General features: G+C 41.7%; 1 protein-coding gene across 1 annotated transcript in view; it reads left to right on the top strand.

Moving 5' to 3' along the window:
- Positions 1-22,523, top strand: part of LOC309558730 (dynein axonemal heavy chain 11-like) — a gene marked incomplete at both ends in the record, with an annotated part of 1,130,439 nt that overhangs the window by 1,103,240 nt on the left and 4,676 nt on the right. The window contains 2 exons of the mRNA XM_082261779.1: positions 5,526-5,638; positions 18,646-18,786. Of these exons, the coding sequence (XP_082117905.1) occupies positions 5,526-5,638; positions 18,646-18,786 (254 nt within the window). The remainder of the gene's footprint in view (positions 1-5,525; positions 5,639-18,645; positions 18,787-22,523) is intronic.

A 22,523-nucleotide genomic window follows, 5' to 3' on the forward strand; every position in this document is an offset into this window, starting at 1 on the left:
GCAGTGGCGTAGCGTGGGGGGTGCGGCCGGTGCGAGTGGCACCGGGCGCAATATCTAGAGGGGCGCAGAAAAGTCCTCACTCCCGCCATCCCGACTCCAGAGTGTGCCCTGTTGTGCTCTCCATAATGTAAGCTAGTGCTGTCCGTCTGAGCTTCCCTGCTTGTTTGGGCTTAGCCGAAGCCCTCTGTGATTGGCTGCACTCTGTCATGTGCTGCTGTGGGGGCGGGCGGAGCTGGCTGTGATCGTGGTTGGTGCAGCCTCTTGCTCCCCCCTCGCTCTCCAGGACTCACTGCTGGCTGGGCGGGCTTCAGGCTCCAAATCCAAAGAAAAGAAGAGCCCAGGTTAGTGGTGGCTGTAAACTGTCATGCTGGAGTCAGGCTGGATGGAGAGCAGCAGGCTCAGCAATGACTGGGACATTTAATTAAAAAGAGGGGGGGGGGAAAGACATGTCTGCCCACAATCCTATTTTAGTGGCTGGTCACTGGGCATACTCTTTTTTCACTTCTGCAGACTGCTGTTTGATAGATTCCTGAGTCCATGTAATCAGGAATCTACTGTATGTCTGCAGAACATGTTACACTCAGAGACAGCCAGATTGAGAGCATTTACTGGGAGCACTTTCAGAGTCAGTCAGGAATGGCCTCCCCCATAATTCTCTCAGGACAGGTTTTCTGCATGTTTCTGGCTAGAAGAGACTGCTGTCACTTTATATTGCTAAAGAGAATCTGTCATGCAATGTATTTTTTTCACACAGATTGCAGCATTCTAAGTGTTGTGTCATTGTAACACATCCAGATATTTATTGCATCTCACAGAGATCACAGGACCCCCCTGACATTGCATTCATCTGATTTTTCTCTCCAGAAAGGACAGAGCCACCTTTGTTCAAGCATCGTCCAGGGTCACAATCTATTTCCCGGACAGATATTCCAGCTCAGAGATGACACAATCATGTAATTCCTGGTGCCTGTGCCGTTCTTTGCTGTGTTCTCAAATGTATGACACAGATCATCCCCTGCTGCAGCCTCTCACCTTGTGACTTACTAGCTGATGTTACACAGCTTTCCATGTCATGTCACAGCTGTTCACAAAGGACAAACAATGCATTCATGTCCAACCCTTAGTTCCCTTGAAGAAGGAATAGGAGGAGAACCAGCGACCAGCCAAGAGCAGGGTGGGCTTCCAATGGTACATCTGAATATACCCCTTGTCTGCTACAGGGCCGGATTAAGAGCATCATGGGCTTGGTGCTGAGGATTTTGAAGGGCCTTAAGGGCCGTGCCTTGGCATGCACCCAGAGGAGGAAGGGTGCAGCCATGCATGCCTAATTCCACATGGGATGCTGTCTCTGAAGCCCATAAACACATCCATGCATCGGCAACTGTCCCTCCTTGTCCGGCCTTCGTGCTGTGTGGGGAGGTTCTGAGGGAGCTGCCTGGGGAAGCGAGCATAGAAGCCAGACTTCTGTGTTTACAAGTGACAGAAGAGCGGTAACAGTGAATATGGCCAACCTGGGGCCTATATAAAGGTAGGGGCCTGGAGCTGCAGCTCCAATAGCCCCTACGTTAATCTGGCCCTGGTCTGCTAGAGGACACTGGAAACTTCTAGATCAGAGGTTGGCAACCCCCAGCATGCTTGCCAGAAATGGCCCCCAGCATATATTTTTGTGGGCATGCAAGGGATCCCTGGGACAAACTCCCACGCTGCAGCAAAGCTGACCGGCACAAGAGGGAGCACAGCTGGGATCACCTCATTGCCCTCCTGCCTCTGTTCCCGCCCACCTCACTGGCTTGCATAAGCCAAAATTGAAGCAGCAGATAACCAGATCTAGGGGGTGGTGTGCCATGCCGCAACCCTGCATGAATGCTGGTAAGCTCCTCTCCACATCCCCAGACTACACTCAGGCTTGCCATGGCACATCCAGCTTAGCGGCTCTTCCCCTCCACATAGCCAATCTGTTTCTTTTCCCGCAGGTGCAGCAATTGGGGTGATCTGAGGTGTAAAGGTGCAGGAATTGGGGCGATCTCAGGTGTGAAGGTGCAGGAATGGGGGTGATCATTGGGGTGAAGGTGCAGGAATGGGGGTGATCATAGGGGTGAAGGTGCAGGAATTGGGGTGGTCTGAGGTGTGAAGATGCAGGAATTGCGGTGATCTGACGTGTGAAGGTGCAGGAATTGGGGTGATCTGAGGTGTGAAGATGTAGGAATTGGGGCGATCTCAGGTGTGAAGGTGCAGGAATGGGGGTGATCTGAGGTGTGAAGGTGCAGGAATGGGGGTGATCATAGGGGTGAAGGTGAAGGAATTGGGGTGGTCTGAGGTGTGAAGGTGCAGGAATTGGGGCGATCTCAGGTGTGAAGGTGCAGGAATGGGGGTGATCTGAGGTGTGAAGGTGCAGGAATTGGGGTGATCATAGGGGTGAAGGTGAAGGAATTGGGGTGGTCTGAGGTGTGAAGGTGCAGGAATTGGGGCGATCTCAGGTGTGAAGGTACAAGAATTGGGACTGATCGGAAGTGTAAAGATGCAGGAATCGGGGTGTTCTGAGGCCTGTTGCGCAGGATTTGGGCTGATTTGAGGAGTAAAGGTACAGAAGTTAGAGCTGATCTGAGGTCTGATGGTAAAGAGATCTAGATTGATCCAAGGTGGGAAGGTGCAGGATTTGTGGTGATCTGAGATGGGAAGATGCAGGTTTTGGGGTGATGTGTGCAAGGCCCAGGGGACTCCCACTCGGTGTTTCACGTCTCCTGCCACCATCTTCCTGCACCTCCTGGGACACACCATCCCCCTGGGCTGACAATGTAGGTAGCTACTATGTGCACTACTCTCCATAAAATAAAATAACAAATGAAAATAAATTTGAGTACACTGATATTACTTTAATTACATCAGTATTTTCTTAATATACAATACATGTGCTTAGGTAAGGGGTTTAATACTGTTCTAGTGGAAAAGACCCAGGTACTGCTAAAATTCCACAGGTTAGGGGGCGCAAATTACTTGCTTTGCACCGGGTGCTGACAGCCCACGCTACGCCACTGTAGTAAAGAGACTGTGATAGACCCTAAAAGGACATTGGAGCATTTTAAATGACTTTTGTGGACATTGACAAAGCGATTTCTGTGTGACTGCAGCCGATCTCTAACTGCCCCTAAAGCAACCACAGGATACCTGGCCCTATAGTGATGAAACTGTAATAGACCCTAAAACGACATTGGAGCATTTTAAATGACTTTGGTGAACACTGACAAAGCGATTTGTGTGTGACTGCAGCCGATCTCTAACTGCCCCTAAAGCAACCACAGGATACCTTGCCCTATAGTAATGAAACTGTAATAGAGCCTAAAACGACATTGGAGCATTTTAAATGACTTTGGTGGACATTGACAAAGCAATTGTGTGTGAGTGCAGCCGATCTCTAACTGCCCCTAAAGCAACCACAGGATACCTCTCCCTAAGCTCAAAAGCTACTAGACCTATACCGAAATACCAGCCCTGGAAAGGACTTTTGTAGACATTGACAGAGCGATTTGTGACTGCAACCGATCTCTAACTGCCCCTAAAGCAACCACTGGATACCTGCCCCTAAGCTCAAAACATACTAGTAGACCTATACCGAAAAATACCAGCCCTGGAAAGGACTTTTGTGGATCTTCACAACGCTATATGTATCTAGCAAACTCTCCCTGACGAGCACAGCAGACCTCTCCCTACACTGGCAGAAAGCGGAATGTGAAATGGCCGCCAGATCGGGTCTATTTATAGGGTAGGGGGACTGTCCATGTGCTGGAATGTTTCAATTGGCTGTCCTGTTCCACCTGACGGCTGTGTCACGGGTCAAAGTTCTCCACAATGTAAACAAATATGGCCGCCACGAACGACGCCATGTGTTTCGCAAATTTGGCGGGTAGCGAACAAGCAAAATTTGCCCTGAACCGACCGCCGGGCGAACCGCAAGGCCATCTCTACATAAAATATTCCAGATATAAAACATACTTACGATGTTAAAATAACCAAAAATACCTCCATTCATCGACAAATGGGGTAAGGAGTTAGGGACAGGCTGGACAGAATTTCAAGTAAATAGAGTAATAAAAGCTGTACACGAGTTAGCAGTGAATATAAACACACTAGAAACTAATTATAAATGCCTGGCAAGATGATATATTACACCAAATAAGATGTAAAAATATCAACTAGATAAGTGTTTGAGGGAATGTATTCAAAAAGGCTCTATGGCACATCTTTGGTGGGACTGTAAGAAGTCCAAGGTGGCCGATATTACCGATATTTTAGAAAGTGCTTGTACCGGAGTGATGCCTGCAGCTAGGGGCATCTCCCCGGTACCGGCGTCCATAGCCGATGGTCAGCTGTCTTGTAATGACAACTGATGCGGCTGAGAAGCAGCTCGTCCGTCATTACAAGGAGCGGGAGGGGACCCGGGCAACCAGCCTGCACGGCCGCCAAAGACCTGATCAAAGCCGCATTCGGCTCTGATCAGGTCTCCATGCAAAAACCCAGAAGTGATGTCGTGAGAAAAAAAAAATGTACGAAAATATCGGCCTATATCAGCTGATACCGATATGCAATGGCCAAAATATTGGTATCGGCAACGAAAAAACGATATCGGTAAATAACTAATAGAAATCTTAGACGACCCATGGTACTGCTTATTTCACAATATAGATAAGACCAAAAAACAATATAAATGCACAGTAGTGCCATACTTATTATACGCAGCAAAGGAAGTGATACCAAAAAAAAATGAAAAAATGGTATGATCCATTAAAACCCACAGTTAAAGAAAGGTTTAAAAGGATTGAATATATATATATATATATATATATAGAGAGAGAGAGAGAGAGAGAGAGAGAGAGAGAGAGAGAGAGAGAGAGAGAGAGAGAGAGAGAGAGAGAAGAGAGAAGAGAGAGATTACACGTGAAGATGGCATAAAAAGTAATTTTTTTTATCTTAATGTGTACAGTAATCCCCCGCTCCATCGCGGTTCAGTTTTTGCGGTCCCGGTAATTCGCGGGTTTTTTTGTAATGTTATTTTACTATATAAATCATTAAAAATGAAATATTTTTGTGTTTTCCATAGCTCTTGCTATGTCTCTTAGTATCTTTTAGGTGTTTAAATGAGTTTCTATTGTTTTAAAAGTGTGTTTAAAGACCTTAAAATGCTTCTACACGTACAGTGACAGTAAAATAAACATGCCTACAATGCATTTTAATAGGGTTTTTCTATTTCGCGGGATTTCACTTTTCGCAGCTGGGTCCGGAACGTAACCCCCGCAATGGAGGGGGGTTTACTGTAAACATTTTTTCTTTTTTTTTACTATGACGTGAACTGTACCTTCCTCTCGGTTTTATATTTGGAAAATTAAATAAAGTTTAAATAATAATACAAATAAAAAGAAGCAGTATTTTATAGCAACAAAACAAAAAAAATTATATATATAATTTCCTGAAGGTTTTCAGTTGTTGTGGAAATACATTCAACTGATTGTTTCCTTTCTCTCACTCTCTAGGTATAGCGATCTGCTTTTGCGTTGCCAGGAACTTGACTCCTGGACTCAAGATCTCTGTCTCCCAAGTGTTGTCTGGATATCAGGCTTCTTCAACCCCCAGTCCTTCCTCACAGGTAGGGAGCACATCACAACTCATTAGTAATTTACTGCTACAGTAATTTTTATAATTACTGCCAGGAGGCCTCATTAAATTTGATCTAATGAATAAATATTGTATTTTTCAACATGATTACTAGAACAGCTTAAACTGTGCGCCATAAACAATTATTTCCCTACACGTTTATCATACTTGAATGCAAGTTTGCCATTTTAGAATATATTTATCAAGTGATGGATACATATTTTATTGTACTCCAGGATATTAGATATGACAATTAAGGGGATGGAACAGAGCTGAACTTCTGTAATAATGAAATTTTATGCACAAGTGGTTTTGTTTTTAAGACAAATAAAATACTGAATTTCATTTTTTACAAAATTTACTTTAAAAGAACAACTCTAAAAAACTGTAAAAATCTAATTTTTGTACAAAATATACCTTCAGTTAAAGGGTACAAGAGGCATATTGCTAGAACAATACAAGTATTTTCAATATACAGTATATTGTACTAAAAACAACACTGACATCACAATTTAGTGAGTTTCACATGAGAGCTTTAAAATAAAATGTGATTGATAAATGACAATGGATAAATGGAAAGGTAAAAGGCTGGGGGTGAGGGGAATAGGAAGGTTAGACAAATATAAAAAAATGCATTCTCTAATCAACATTTTTATTCAATGCAAAACTGTTTTAAACAATCTACTGGTGTAAGGTCCTGCCTGACCTATTCCTACTGTCAAGTTGCAGGTCATTTTGTAATTTTTTTTATGTTTTTATTTTTTGAAGACTGTTGTTTTTTTTTTTTAATTATGCACATCTCTTAAAATGCTCAATAAAACTACTGGTAGTTGAAGGACATGAATTTCAATTTTCTGCTTAAAGGATACGTTCACCTTTTTTTTCTAAATTTTAGCTCCCCTATGTACCAATATTCCATTAATGTGCTTCTTTTGCAGAAATAAAAAAAGCTTTATATTTTTCTCACACACCTCTTACCTCAGAGTTCCGCTGGCTGTAAAAAAAAAAATGTCTCCATTATATCCTGGACAGACCTAGGGATATGATACAGAAAGGAGTTCACTACTATCCTTCATCGGGTGCACATTTTTACAATGCAATCAGTGAATACTATTCTCACTAAATACACAGCCATAGATCGTTCATTTGGCAGAGTGTGCAGGAGCAATCAGATAGCCTATGTGCATAGAGCTGTAGTATTGAAAACAGGAGAAGTATGTTCTGGACTCTGTAAAGCTGACCATACACTATACAATCTGATTGTACAATCTCTTATAGATCTATCATCAACTATGTAGTGCAAGGGCCTGCCTGATTGGATACAGAGTGATTAGATAGATGGTATGTCCTTCTAGTTTTGGTAAATCTAAAGGAGATCATACAGAAATTGTATAAGGTTGTAAAGTGTATGATCACCTTTATACACCTAAAATGAACTAGTTGCACTTTTGGTGCCATTAATTGTTAACAACACACCAAACACAGAAGCAAACACAATTTGCCACGTGAAAAAAAACCAAGTGAAAAACACAGCTAAAAACTGAAAAATGTACAACCTGCTTTTCAGAAACACACTGCAAATGCACCAAAAAGCATGGTAAAAAACGCTCCTCGCTCGGCTCTAAAAAAAGAGTTCTGGAGCTTCTTTGGGGTGATTTAAGTGAATGGGCTGCCCTATGTTTAGCAAGCGAAAATGCTCAATAATAGCCAAAAAAAGCCACATGCAGCAATGTGAGTTCCCCGCTACGCATAGATGTGAACGGGGCTTGACAGCTGCTTGCCTCCATCCACTCCCTCATATGTACTTGTATAAAGCCGGCCATACACTATGCATTCTGATTGTACAATTTCCTTTAGACCTACCTTTAACTATGTAGTGCAAGGGCCTGCCTCGCTGTACTATCTCTGTATATTTCCTTTAGATGTACCAGATATATGAAATAAGAGGTCCCACCTTTCTATGCATTCGCTCTGTAATCCAATCAGGCAGGCCCTTGCACTACACAGTTGAAGGTAGATATATAGGAAATTGCAAAATCAGTTTGCATAGTGTATGGTCAGCTTTAAACAACTTGGGTACAACCAGCCTGCCAGATTTTACATGCGATTATTGCTAGCGGCTAACAATAATTTACTGTGTTCTACGGGCTGGGAGAACACAATGGCTCTGGAGGGATTACCGCATCGACACTGATGAGCTCACTGATCCGTTGATTCTCCATTGACCGGTCAGCAGGCTAGGAGAGGGAATGTGACTAGGAAATCAAATTATCAGCAGCCACTTTCCTTTAGTTACCCATCAAATGGGTCAGGACTGATACCAAAATATGCTAGGGATGTTGAACTGTGCAAAAAAGAACACCTATCACTAAAACAGTAAGGTAGGTATATATATGGGGTGCAAATCTGAAATTATGAATTTAGTGTTAAAGAGATTATGTCATTTAACCACTTGCCGTCTGAGTACCGTAGTACTACTGCGGCAAAGTGGCTCGTTATCGTCTGACGACGTAGTACTACGTCGTCCGACACCCCCCTTTCTCGGCGGCGCGCGCGCGCCGCCGGAGGCTCGCTCCCGCTGTTTTCAGTCACAGCGGGAGTCGGGCCTGGGGAGGAGCAGCGGCTATCGCCGCCGCTCTTCCCCGATCGTCGGGGATCTAGTGTGGAGATCCGCCCGCCTATGTAAACACAAGCGGGCGGATCTCCCAAGTGACAGGCAGGGTCAGATTGCAGGGTTCAGCATAGCTGAACCCTGGATCTGTCCTTGTGTCACTCAGTCACCTCCCCCCACACACGTCAGTAAGCACCAGGCATACATTAACCCCTCCCTCTCCAATAAAATTAACCCCTTCCCTGCCAGTGTAATTTTTACAGTAACAGTGCATATATATATAGCACTGATTACTGGAGTAATGTCACTGGTACCCCCAAAAGTGTCAAAAATGTCAGTCAAGGGTCCCATCTGTCCTCCGCAATGTCGCAGTCCCGCAAAAAAAATCGCAGATCGCCGCCATTACGCGTTAAAAAAAAAACACCAAAAATGACAGAAATCTTTCCCTTAGTTAGTAAACGCAATAACTTTTGCGCAAACCAATCAAAATACGCTTATTGTGAATTTTTTTTACCAAACGTAGGTAGCAGAAAACAAATTGGCCAAAAATTTTAAAAAATTTAGATTTTTACATTTTTTTGGGGGGAATTTCATATAAAAAAATGTGAAAAATATTGTTGTTTTTTCAAAATTTACACTCTTTTTTGTTTATAGCGCAAAAAGTAAAAATCGCACAGGTGATCAAATACCACCAAAAGAAAGCTCTGTTTGTGGGGAAAAAAGGACGTAAATTTCGTTTGGGTACAGCGTCGCACAACCGCGCAATTGTCAGTTAAAGTTGCACAGTGCCGAATCGCAAAAAGTGGCCCAGACGTAAGACAGCAAAATGCTCTTGTGGTAAAGTGGTTAAAAGACAGATGCTGAGTATGAAGTGCATGCAGCTACAGATAAGGCCCGTACACACGTACCGATTGTCGGCCGACGACCGATCGGCCGATTTTCGGCTTGTTAGTATGATGCTTCCGACAGCCGACAGCGCACTTTCGGCCAAACAGAATCTGTCGTGCAAGCATTGAAATTTTTGTATGCCGACACCAGGACGGCCGATTGTTCGCCAGTCAGTACAGAATTCGGCCGACAGACAGCAGATTTGCAAGACTGGGCATGCTCAGAAAAGAAAAAACACAGGGAAAGTTAACCATCACATGACATCACTTCTGCAGTCGGCGGACAAAATTCGTGTGCAGTCTTTTGCACTTTTCAGCGGACACGACAGCCCGGGGACAAAAGACGGCCGATCGGTTGGCCGACGATCGGTACGTGTGTACGGGGCTATACTTGCAGCAGGTTACTAACTAGGATAGGCAAAACTTTGGCACCTTTGAGTTAGTCACTTTATGCTTCCTGCACATTGCTATTGTCCAGTAAAAAATGCACGCACAGAAGTTATAAGCAAATCTTGACTTTGCCTGTAAACAGTGAGCTCATCCCACTTCTGTCTCTTGGTCCTCACTTTTAGTTACTGGTGTTGCTCATCATAATACAAGTAATGGCATCTTGAAAGCTAGGAGGGGGGGAGGGAGTAAAGCTTGACTTTTACAATAAACATTGGAGTTTGCATACTTCAGCTGCACATATCTCCTGGTCATATCTAGTGATCATTTGGATACTGAATTTTCAGTGATAGTAAACCCTACATATGCATCCTTTATATGGGAACTCCTGAGATCCATGCCATTTTAACCACTTAAGCCCCAGAAAATTTTACCCCCTTCCTGACCAGGGCCTATTTTGCGATTCGGCACTGCGTGACTTTAACAGACAATTGCACAGTTGTGCGACGCTGTACCTAAACGAATTTGACGTCCTTTTTTTCCCACAAACAGAGCTTTCTTTTGGTGGTATTTGATCACCTGTGCGATTTTTTGATCATGCCCTATAAACAAAAAAAGAGCGTCAATTTTGCAAAAATAACAATATTTTTCTAATTTTTTTATATGAAATTCCCCATAACAAATGTAAAAATCAAAATTTTTTAACTTTTTTGGCCAATTTGTTTTATAAAGTAAATAACCGCGCTAAGCCAAAGAAAAAGCAGCAGCTGTAGTGGGAGTCACTAAGTAGAAGATGTAAAGGGAGAGCTGCGCTAAATTGATGGAAAACCAGAGTCACCCAGTATGAACAAAATAAGGTAAACCCACAATAACAGATGGTACTATGTCAAATAAATTCTCCTGCAACACAGACACATGTATGTCACAAATTGTCAGCAGGCATAAATACAGATGTGAGAAATAGTCCATCAAAAAAGTCCATAAGGTTGAATAGGTGTCCAGTGAAAAGGATGAAACCACACACCGCTTTCAACGTGTCTAATTCCACAGGTGCCACATGCAAAGAGCTCAAGATCTGCTTACCAGAGCTCATAGGATTATGAGCATAACACACATGTCCACAATTGGGCCAACCAAAATCGACCGTGTGTAGCGTAATACCACTATTCTTGGGCGGATGACCCCGAGCTGAAATAGGAGCCTCTCGGTGTTCCACGTTCCAAAAAAAGAAGGGTACGATAGCGTAGTACGTCCACACAAGTTTATTAAACATAGGTTAAAAGAAACACTTACATTGTATATAAGAACAAGCGCTTGTAATAGTCTAATGCCGCCCGACTTCCGGGTCGCGTCGTGGTGACGTCAGCACGCCTTCCCTACGCCGTTTCGTGACACCTCACGTCTTCCAGGGGATGACCCTTCCCCTGGAAGACGTGAGGTGTCACGAAACGGCGTAGGGAAGGCGTGCTGACGTCACCACGACGCGACCCGGAAGTCGGGCGGCATTAGACTATTACAAGCGCTTGTTCTTATATACAATGTAAGTGTTTCTTTTAACCTATGTTTAATAAACTTGTGTGGACGTACTACGCTATCGTACCCTTCTTTTTTTGGAACGTGGAACACCGAGAGGCTCCTATTTCAGCTCGGGGTCATCCGCCCAAGAATAGTGGTATTACGCTACACACGGTCGATTTTGGTTGGCCCAATTGTGGACATGTGTGTTATGCTCATAATCCTATGAGCTCTGGTAAGCAGATCTTGAGCTCTTTGCATGTGGCACCTGTGGAATTAGACACGTTGAAAGCGGTGTGTGGTTTCATCCTTTTCACTGGACACCTATTCAACCTTATGGACTTTTTTGATGGACTATTTCTCACATCTGTATTTATGCCTGCTGACAATTTGTGACATACATGTGTCTGTGTTGCAGGAGAATTTATTTGACATAGTACCATCTGTTATTGTGGGTTTACCTTATTTTGTTCATACTGGGTGACTCTGGTTTTCCATCAATTTAGCACAGCTCTCCCTTTACAATTTGTTTTATGCTACCTATTTTTGGTAAAAAAAAAATGCAAAAAGCGTATTTTGATTGGTTTGCGCAAAATGTATTGCGTTTACTAACTAAGGGAAAGATTTTTGTCATTTTTGTTGTTTTTTTTTAATGAGTAATGGCGGCGATCTGCGATTTTTTTTCGGGACTGCGACATTGCGGCGGACAGATTGGACCCTTGACTGACATTTTTTACACTTTTGGGGTTACCAGTGACATTACTACAGTAATCAGTGCTATATATATGCACTGTTACTGTAAAAATGACACTGGCAGGGAAGGAGTTAACTTTATTTGAGAGGGAGGGGTTAAGTATGTCCCTAGGGGCGTGTTTCTAACTTTGATTGGATGTGGCTACTGGTGTAAGAACAGAGATCAACGGTCCTACATAGCAGAACCGTGTGATCTCCATTCTTACACAGGGGAGAATGACAAGCGGCTGTGTCTACATTAGCCGCCTGCCTTTTTCCCGCTCTAACGGACAATCGCGAGGGGGGGGGTCCGTGAGCGAGCGGGAGCGCCTCCGGCGGCGCAGGCTTGCTCCCTAGAGCCTCACAGGCTAGCGACGTAGACCTATGACGCTTTGCCTGTGAGGGGCTGACTGCCGACGTAGATCGGCATTAGGCGGTCGGCAAGTGGTTAAAGTATAACAAACACTGCTGCATGCTATTATCCCTGATGAACATGCTACATCTACAGGTGCATCTTATACATTGTTGGGGGTAACGAGTTACAAAGTAATGGATTACAGTAACTACATTACTTTTTTTGGTAACAAAGAAACGTAACTAGTTACAATACTAATATTGGTAACTACACTACTTTACTAGGCTATAGGAGGTAACTACACTACTTTACTAGGCTTTAGGAACGCGCTTTCCTGCGTTAACCCAAGCTGTGCGATACAATCGTTTTTTCGAAGAATAGAGAAGATGACGTTTATTACTTTTTGTTGCACTTTATGTTTTATTCTGTTTTTTCAGGTTTTGTTCTCATGTTTCCCAAAGCCTGTGTTTATACAATAAACTCTATGCAGAAAGAGTGTCATGTATCTTCTTCTACACGGTCAATTAAGAAAGAGGAGAGTAAAGTAATAAGTAGTGAAGTTACTTTTCAAATGCAGTAACTAGTAAAGTAATCTCATTACAATTTACAGAAGTAACTAGTTACATTTTTTGAGTAACTACTCTAACACTGATCTTATAATATCAAAAGTTAAAAGTTAATTTATTTCAGTAATTCAGTTAAAATATCATCAAAAAGTTAATTTATTTCAGTAATTCAGTTAAAAAGTGAAACTCATATATTTTATATAGATGCGTTAGACACAGAGTGATATATTTTAGGCAATCTTTATGTTAAATTTGAGGATTAATGACTTACATAGTGAAAAAACAAAATTCTGTATCGCAGAAAATTTGAATATTACATAAGACCAATAAAAAAAAGTATTTTTAATACAGAAATGTTGGCTTACTGAAAAGTATGTCCATGTACAGTATAGTATGCACTCAATACGTGGTCAGGGCTCCTTTTGCATGAATTACTGCACCAATGCGGAGTGGCATGGAGGCAATCAGCCTGTGGCACTGCTGAGGTGTTATGGAAGCCTGGGTTGCTTTGATAGCGGCTTCAAGCTCGTCTGCATTGTTGCGTCTGGGACTTGATAAAACACAGTGGACCAACACCAGCAGATGACATGGCTCCCCAAATCATCACCGACCGTGGAAAATGTTGCATTTCATCTGGAAATCAAGGTCCCAGAGTCTGGAGGAAGAGTGAAAAGGCACAGAATCCAAGTTGCATGAGGTCCAGTGAGAAGTTTCCACAGTCAGTGATGACTTGGGAAGCAATGTCATCTGCTGGTGTTGGTCCACTGTGTTTTATCAAGTCCAAAGTCAGAGCAGTCCTCTACCAGGAAGTTCTAGAGCACTTCGTGCTTCCCTCTGCTGACTAACTTTATGGAGATGCTGAATTCATTTTCCATTAGGACCTAGCTCCTGCACACACTGTCAAAAGTACCAATACCCGGTTTAATGATCATGGTATCACTTGATTTGCCAGAAAACTCGCCTAACCTAAACCCCATAGAGAATCTGTGCAGTATTGTAAAAACGAAGATGAGAGACACCAGACCCACCAATGCAGACGAGCTGAAGTCCACTATGAAAGAAACCTGGGCTTCCATAACACCTCAGCAGTGCCGCAGGCTGATCGCCTTCATGCCACTCCGCATTGATGCAGTAATTCATGCAAATGGAGCCCCGGCCAAGTATTGAGTGCATACTATATTGTACATGGACATACTTTTCAGTAAGCCTAAAATTCTGTATTAAACACTTCCTTACCACTGGACGTCATATGATGTCCTGGGCTAACAGTGGGGATATCTAAATGATGCCTGCAGCTGCAGGCATTATTCAGATATAATTCTTTTCAGCTGTTCAGCCACTTGATTGTTCTTATAGGCGGCGGGAGCTCCGGTGCTTCTACGGCTCGCCTGTGTGATCAGTGAGCCAGAGAAGGAATCCGCCCGTGGCGGAAGTACACCATAGAGAATACCGAAGACCAAATGGTCCCTGGCAGTCTCTATGATTCCCGGAGGTTTACAACTGCCTGGCAGTTGTAAATACTGCCGTGACCTCAGCTGGATAGCTGAGATCGTTTTTTTTATTTCAGGCTTTTTAGCCTGTAGGAGATATCTGGGGTCTTATTGACCCCAGATCTCTCCATAAAGAGTACCTTTCATGCACTATTCCTATTACAAGGGATGTTTACATTCCATGTAATAGGAATAAAAGTGATCAAAAAATAATAATTAGAGGGAAAGTATAAAAATAAAATAAACAAAAAAAAAATGTAAAGCGCCCCCGTATGCAGAAGTGAATGCATATGTACGTCGTGCCCACATATGTAAACGACATTCATTTCACACATATAAGGTATCGCCGTGAGCATTAGAGAGAGAGCAACAATTCTAGCCCAAGACCTCCTCTGTAACTCGAAACTGGAAACATTTTTAACCACTTTACCACAGGAGGGTTTTCCTGCTGTACGTCCAGGCCACTTTTTGCGATTCGGCACTGTGCAACTTTAACGGACAATTGCGCGGTCATGCAACGCCGTACCCAAACGAAATTTACGTCCTTTTTTGGTGGTATTTGATCACCTGTGCGATTTTAATTTTTTGCGATATTAATAAAAAAATGCGACAATTTTGAAAAAATAACAATATTTTTCTACTTTGACAGTTAAAAAATATCGAATATATTAATTTTTTGTCATATATTTAGGCCAAAATGTATTTAGCTACATGTCTTTGACAAAAAAATTCTAAATGAGCATATTTTTAACCGCTTTAAGACCGGAAGATTTTACCCCATTCCTGACCAGGCCATATTTTGCGATTCGGCACTGCGTTACTTTAACTACCTCAATACTGGGCACTTAAACCCCCTTTCTTCCCAGACCAATTTTCAGCTTTTAGCGCTGTTGCATTTTGAATGACAATTGAGCGGTCATGCAACACTGTACCTAAACCAAATTTATGTCATTTTTTCCCCACAAATAGAGCTTTCTTTTGGTGGTATTTGATCACCGCCAGGTTTTTTCTTTTTTGGTGCACAAATAAAAAAAGACCGAAAAGTTTGAAAAAAAAAAAAAAGTTTTTTTGTTTAGGTTATAAAATTTTGTAAATAGATAAGTTTTTTCCTGCACTGATGAGCATTGATGACGCCGCACTGACAGGCACTGATGAGGAGACACTGATGGGGTGGCACTGATATGCAGCACTGATGGGCACTGATATGTGGCACTGATAGATAGCACTGATATGCAGAATTGGTGGGCACTGATAGGCAGCGCTGATGGGCACTGATAGGCAGCACTGATGGGCACTGATGGGCGGCACTGATGGGCAATAATGGGCACTGGTGGGCGGCACTGATAGATGGCAATAACGGGCACTGGTGGGCAGCACTGATAGATGGCATTGGTGGGCAGCACTGATAGGGGGGCACCACTGGCAGGCTCTCTGAGCCCTGTTTGCCATCCCTGGTGGTCACGGTGGGCATCCCTGGTGGCTCTAGTGGCATCCCCTCCCCCCAGGGCTGCACTGGTAATCAATCATCTGATTACCAGCACAGACCCCCCCTGTGATCAGTGAGTAATTAAAAATACTCACTGATCACCCCGGCTGCAGAATCGATCCTCTGATCTTCTCCTCACTGACAGGATCTGTCAGGAGGAGAAGAGATCAAAGCCGTTACAACGGCTGTATTGACATTACATGACGGCTGTGATTGGTCACAGCCGTCATGTGATCAGGAGGGTCAATCACAGGGCCCTCCTGCCGAGTCTTGTTGCTCTGTGTCCTAGGGACACAGGCACATCGAGATCGCGCCGCTGCGCGTGCCCGCGGCGGCGCAATCTCTCTCCTTCTGAAGGACGTTCCGGAACGTCCATTCTGTAGGACGAGACTCCCACCCGGCCGTATATGTACTATGGCCCGGGTGGGAGGTGGTTAACGGACAATTGCGCGGTCGTGCGATGCTGTACCTAAATTAAATGTATGTCCTTTTTTCCCCACAAATAGAGCTTTCTTTTGGTGGTATTTGATCACCTGTGCGATTTTTACTTTTTGAGCTATAAACAAAAAAACAGCGACAATTTTGAAAAAATAACAATATTTTTCACATTTTTTATATGAAATTCCCCCCCCCCCCCCCAAAAAAATGTAAAAATCTATTTTTTTTTTACATTTTAGGCCCATTTGTTTTCTGCTACATATTTTTGGTTAAAAAAAAAAAAAAATCGCAATAAGCATATTTTGATTGGTTTGCGCAAAAGTTATCGCAGCTACTAACTACGGGAAATTTATGTCATTTTTATTGTTTTTTTTTTTTTAACTAGTAATGGCGGCGATCTGCAATTTTTTTTTGCGGGACTGCGACATTGCGGCGGACAGACCAGACCCCTAACTGACATTTTTGACACTTTTGGGGGTACCAGTGACATTACTACAGTAATCAGTGCTAAAAATATGCACTGTTGCTGTAAAAATGACACTGGCAGGGAAGGGGTTAACTTTTATTGGTGATCAAGGGGTTAATGTATGCCTGGTGCTTACTAACGTGTGTGGGGGGAGGGGACTGTGTGACACAGGCACAGATCGCAGGTTCAGCTATGCTGAATCCTGCAATCTGTCCCTGCCTGTCACTTAGGAGATCCGCCCACTTTGTTTACAAAAGCGGGCTGATCTCCATACTCGATCCCTGACTGAATACAGCGGGAGCGCGACGCTCACAAGGGGAGGAATCCAGCGACGTAGGTCTACGTCGCTGGACGATGACAAACTACTTTGCCGCAGTAGGGTCAACGTGACCGGTCGGCAAGTGGTTAAAGTGTTGCGTATGGAGATTTTTAAGTACCGAGAAATGGCGTCATTCCCCAAGTGTGCGCAATTTTAAAGCCTGACATGGTAGGTACCTATTTACTCGGAGTAACATTATCTTTCACATTACACATACAAAAAAATTGGGCTAACTTTAGGGTTTTGTTTTTTTTTTTTTATTTATATCAAAAAAATCCATCAAAAAAAAAAACGTGTTTGAAAAAATTGCTGCTCAAATACCATGTGACATAAAAAGTTGCAATGGCCACCATTTTATTCCCTAGGGTCTCTGCTGAAAAAAATATATATAAATAATGTTTGGAGGTTCTGAGTAGTTTTCTAGCAAAAAATTATGATTTTTACATGTAGAAGTTTTTGAGATGCACCTGTATAGCTGTGCATTATTTTTACTAGTACAGTAAACCCCCCTCCATTGCGGGGGTTACGTTCCGGACCCAGCCGCGAAAAGTAAAATTCCGCGAAATAGAAAAACCCTATTAAAATGCATTGTAGGCATGATTTTTTTACTGTCACTGTACGTGTAAAAGCATTTTAAGGTCTTTAAACACACTTTTAAAACAATAGAAACTCATTTAAACACATAAAAGATACTAAGAGACATAGAAAGAGCTATGAAAAACACAAAAATATTTCATTTTTAATGATTTATATAGTAAAATAACATTACAAAAAAAAACGCGAATTACCGGGACTGCAAAAACTGAACCGCGATGGAGCGGGGGATTACTGTACTTGGATATATCATTACAACCAGATTGTATTGGACCTTATTTGCAGCTTAGCCCACAACAATTAAATGGTCTGCAACAGCTCTATTTACACCCTGAGTGCTGGGGTTTGGGGTGTAGGGGATTACGTACTGTGTGTCTTGCCTCTATGATTATTTAATCATTCTTATCGGTTATAAGGCTTAGAGTATGTTTATTGATTAGGTTTAGCTTCAGTAAAAGTTTAGAGAGAGGTTAGGTGAAGAGTTACATTCTTAGGGTTAGGTTCAGCTGTAATGATGGGTTACATGGTTTAATAACATTAGGGATTAGAGATTATTTTAGAATCCAGTAAGGGTAAAATGTAAATTTGACATATCATGACAGAAAAAAATTTGCTATAGTAACTGGGTTTTGGGTGGTTTTCATGTACAAATTTTGTTGGTTCCAAAAGTTCCTTCACCCAAAGCTACCATGTTAGGTAAGATACAGTTCTGAAAAAGTTACCTACCTCTATGTGAAGTGTGTTAGGCTGCCTGTGACTCTTCAAGTGCTACCAAACCCACAAACATATATATATATATATATATATATATATATATATATATATATATATGTTTGTGTATATATCTCAATCAATCAAAAATAATTTAAGAAGTGCTTAAAATAAATCAAAAGATTTCTTTACTTAGGCTGCTTTGGTTACATTTAGGTTGCATAATGACTTGTATGAAGATGTGTATGCCTGCTAGAAATGAGCTTGTTTACTACTATACTGCTTTATTTCACTTGTGCCATTTATCCAACTAGGAAACATACATTTCTGTGAATATTATATCTTGCAAAGTGGTGTTTAACTGTGTGGTTAAAGATGTTGAGTGATTGTATAAAGAACCAAATTGAGGATGATGTTATTCAACTAAAAACAATTCTTGCAGCTGTCATGCAAAGTTTAGCTCGGAAAAATGAATGGCCCCTAGATAAGATGCATCTTACGGTGGATGTCATGAAGAAATACAAGGAGGAATTCTCCCAGCCTGCTAGAGAAGGAGCGTACATACATGGGCTGTACTTGGAAGGTAGGTAGCAGCTCCTGTTTGCTGCGTCACTGTTTCAGTTTGGTCACTACAAGGCGTGAAGTAATTGTAGTTAATTATGATTATTAAATGGGAGTTTCAAACCCACTCAAGACAGCCTTTAGGTAGATGATAACGGTCTTGCTTCTGAGCTATTATCTCTAAGACCAGGTTCACATAGATGTAGGTTGTGGTTATTGCAGTTTGTCACATTTTGAGTCTTTAAACACGTGTTATGCTTTTTTTGTTCAGGCTAATAGTAAAGTATGACAGTTCTGTTTATGGAGTGTGACTTTGATGCAACTTTACACTCTTTGCCACTCAAGTAGCATCAAGGTAGTACAGAAACTTTTATGTGTCCAAAGTCATATGTTGGAGGAGAAAAAAAGGGGGGGGGGGTGGAGGAGAAAAAAGGGGGGGGGGAGGGAAGGGAATGGGCAAGTGGTCAGAAGAGAGGGCAAAGGTCAGAAGAGAGTTTAGAGGTTAAAAGATAGTTTAGGAGATTAGAACAGAAGTTAGAGGAGAGTTCAGAGTTACAAGATAGTTTAGAAGAACATTTAGTGTTCAGAATAATTTGGAAGGGAGTTAGCATTCCAACCCCAACAGTTACCGCTAACCCTAGCTCTAACCCAAATATGTGACTTTGGACACAAAGGTTCTTGCACAACGTTGATGCTACTTGAGTGCCAGAAAGTGTAAAGTTGCATCAAAGTCACACTCCATGAACAGAACTGGCATACAGTACTTTCCTATTAGCCAAAAAAAAAAAAAAAGCAGAATGCATCAAAAACACAACACTTGCGTTTTTGGTGCAGGTCCATAAAAGTTTACTACACGCAAAATGCAATCTGGTGCAAAAAAAGTCCCTGATCCTTTCCAAAAAAACACACCCTCACAAAACTCTAGGTTCATCTAGGTAAACTAGAGCCATAGGACACCATGTTAAATGGACTGTAGTGCGCTTCTGCAAAAAACGCACAATAAAAACCCACATAGGTGTGAACCAAGGGTAAGGCACTATTTGCATGAAAGTTTTGCCACGCTACATATCTTGATGACAGTCTTCACTGCAGTGTATGGGCTTGGTTGGCAATGCTATCCACACGCTGATGTCAATCCCAGCAGCAGGCATCAGTAGATTTCTGGTGCTAGGAATTGCAGCATGGCAAAACCCCCGTGCCAATGATACCCTAAGAAGTGACATCAGTCTCACTGAAGTCAAGGTTACACTACAGTATTACAGAACCAGCACAGAACCTGTGTGTGAGAGATTGTCAACATTCATCTGAGATTTCTCAAACATGCATTTTGCTCTGCAAAAAATCCTTTACATTTACGCACATCCCAAGGGTGATGCCACACCAAAAAATTAAAATGTTTGAGATACAGTGAACACAGCATAATGAAAGTGGTTGTTTTTAGATAATATGGTAACATTTCGAAAGGCATTCAGGCAGTCCTCAAGATCTGTACTTACAGCATAACTAAACCTAACTTTTAGAAAAGCAAAAACAAAAATTGAGAGTTTAAATGAGGCGTGGCCAGCAACAGATAAATTGAGAATACGACGTAAGAAAGACCAGAGGGGTAATAATACATCTGTTTATTAAAAATCTATAGACCACTTAACAGTAAAACTATAGTGTTCACAAACATTATGTAAACCCATGGAAATGGGATAGACATAAGTGATACACATGTAGGTGTACATGGTCCAAGATAATGATACAAAAAATGTATACAGTGTAACCCTGGCACATTCTGATACATATTAAACAAGTAAATGAGGTCATAAAATACAATACATAATAGAAACTGGTAATGATTGGATTTGCCTATGTGAGATTCGACTCGTTTCATGAAGATTCACTTCCTCAGGAGTATACATAGTTCAAATATCTAGGAAAAACATATATCCATAAATAACAGTATATCAAATATATACATATACCTCAAAAACCTAACAAAGGTGTACCTTACCAATAAATATTACTTGTAATGCAGAATGTTATAAGGAATTCTGGCCTAAACTTTAAACATGTCAGATGTCTCTAGCTAATTGCTAAGGACAACCCAGACACTTTCCTCCACTATTTAAAAATTATGTGCAATGTTCTCATATCACCGTATTAGACTTTGCCAATGTCACCCCATTCTGTACCATACGTTGTGGCGAAAGGTTTTTTTTTTTTTTTTCTTTTTTTTTAAGTGATCCTTATTAATCCCCATATCATGTTATTCATTTTTACCTATTGTATACTGCGCTTAAGACCTACTGAAAACACCTATTCCTTTAGCCATTTGACTTTGTGAAGCAACTTATTAGATTGAATTTTCTTTGTGCGAAAATTCAAGTCAAACCATCAGCATTGCTACATTAGATGAGGGCCCACAGGGTGGAGGGTACAATCAAGCTATAAATTCAAAGTGCTGAATAATGTGTAGTTAGTCTCATGGCGCAGCTATGACTTATAGGCTTGATACTCCATTCCTATGATGGGCATTTGAGATGTTGGCAGCACCTGAATGATATACCAGTGTCTTAGGGAGTCTGTTAGAAAATGTTAAAAAAGCACTGGTGCGTTTTTATTTTCAGTTTCCAATACCAGGCTGCAGATTTGGAAGATTGTTGGGGGGGGGGAGGTATGATAAGGGTTACATAGTTTAATAAATGTTGAAATAGGGTGCACCCCGTTGAACCTGTGTGTATGATTTTCAATCTTCAACAATTCCCATAGCCGTGTATATTGTTCTTCCTAGTGGCCATATGTTCTCTTCACATAAACAGTTTATGTACTAATTATCACCTCTTCTCCAGAGTAATAAAACCAATCTATCCTCATGACTGGGGTCCTCCACCCCCCTCTTAACTTTGTTGCCCATCACTGAACACTTCTTTCCTGAATGTATGTTGGTGACCAAAACTTTACTGCATATGCAAGATGAGGCTGAACGGATTTGTAAAAGGGGTAGAATTATTTATTAAATTCTTGAACATATGCTGTTTGAATACTATTTGATAAGTCTACAAGCACCCCTGGATTCTTTTCCATTAGTAATGTTCCCAGGGGAGTACCTTGCATGTCCATTTTTTGGCAACCAAGTCCATAACTTTACATTTCTCAATATTTAGCCTCATATGCCATGTAGCTGTCCAAACCCTTATTTTATTAAGGTCTTCCTGTAACGATGCTAAACGATGTAGATTGGTTTAGGAAACTAAACTGAATTTAATTTGGTTAATGGTTGGATAGAAGTGGTTATTCCAAATACATTACATGCAACCTTAACGTGAGTAACACACAATTTAGGACTTTATACCCCTTTCATCACATACCACCAACTACAGAAAATTAGTAGTTTTAAACAAGTCTGACCTTGCCACAGAGTTGGCAAAAATTGGATTTTTGACTTACCGTAAAATTAATTTCTCTGCGTTCATGGACTGACACAGCTCCTTAAGATTCTTGACCATTAGGTTATACTGCCCCCTACAGGAGTAGGACACTAGGTAAAAAAAAAAAAAAAACTTTACTATGCCTATGGGCAGTCCCAGGAGGTATACTCTGCTATAAGTACTCAGTTTTTTTTGCAAGCAGTGTTAGAAGTATTACAACTCCACAGAGGGGTGGGTACTGTATCCGTCAATGAATGCAGAGAAATGGATTTTACAGCAAGTCAAAAATCCCATTTTTTTTTTCGTTAATTGACGGACACAGCTCCTTAGGATTCTTGACCAT

This window comes from Pelophylax lessonae, assembly GCF_965119305.1.
Source record: "Pelophylax lessonae genome assembly, chromosome: 6".
NCBI classification, from domain to species: domain Eukaryota; kingdom Metazoa; phylum Chordata; class Amphibia; order Anura; family Ranidae; genus Pelophylax; species Pelophylax lessonae.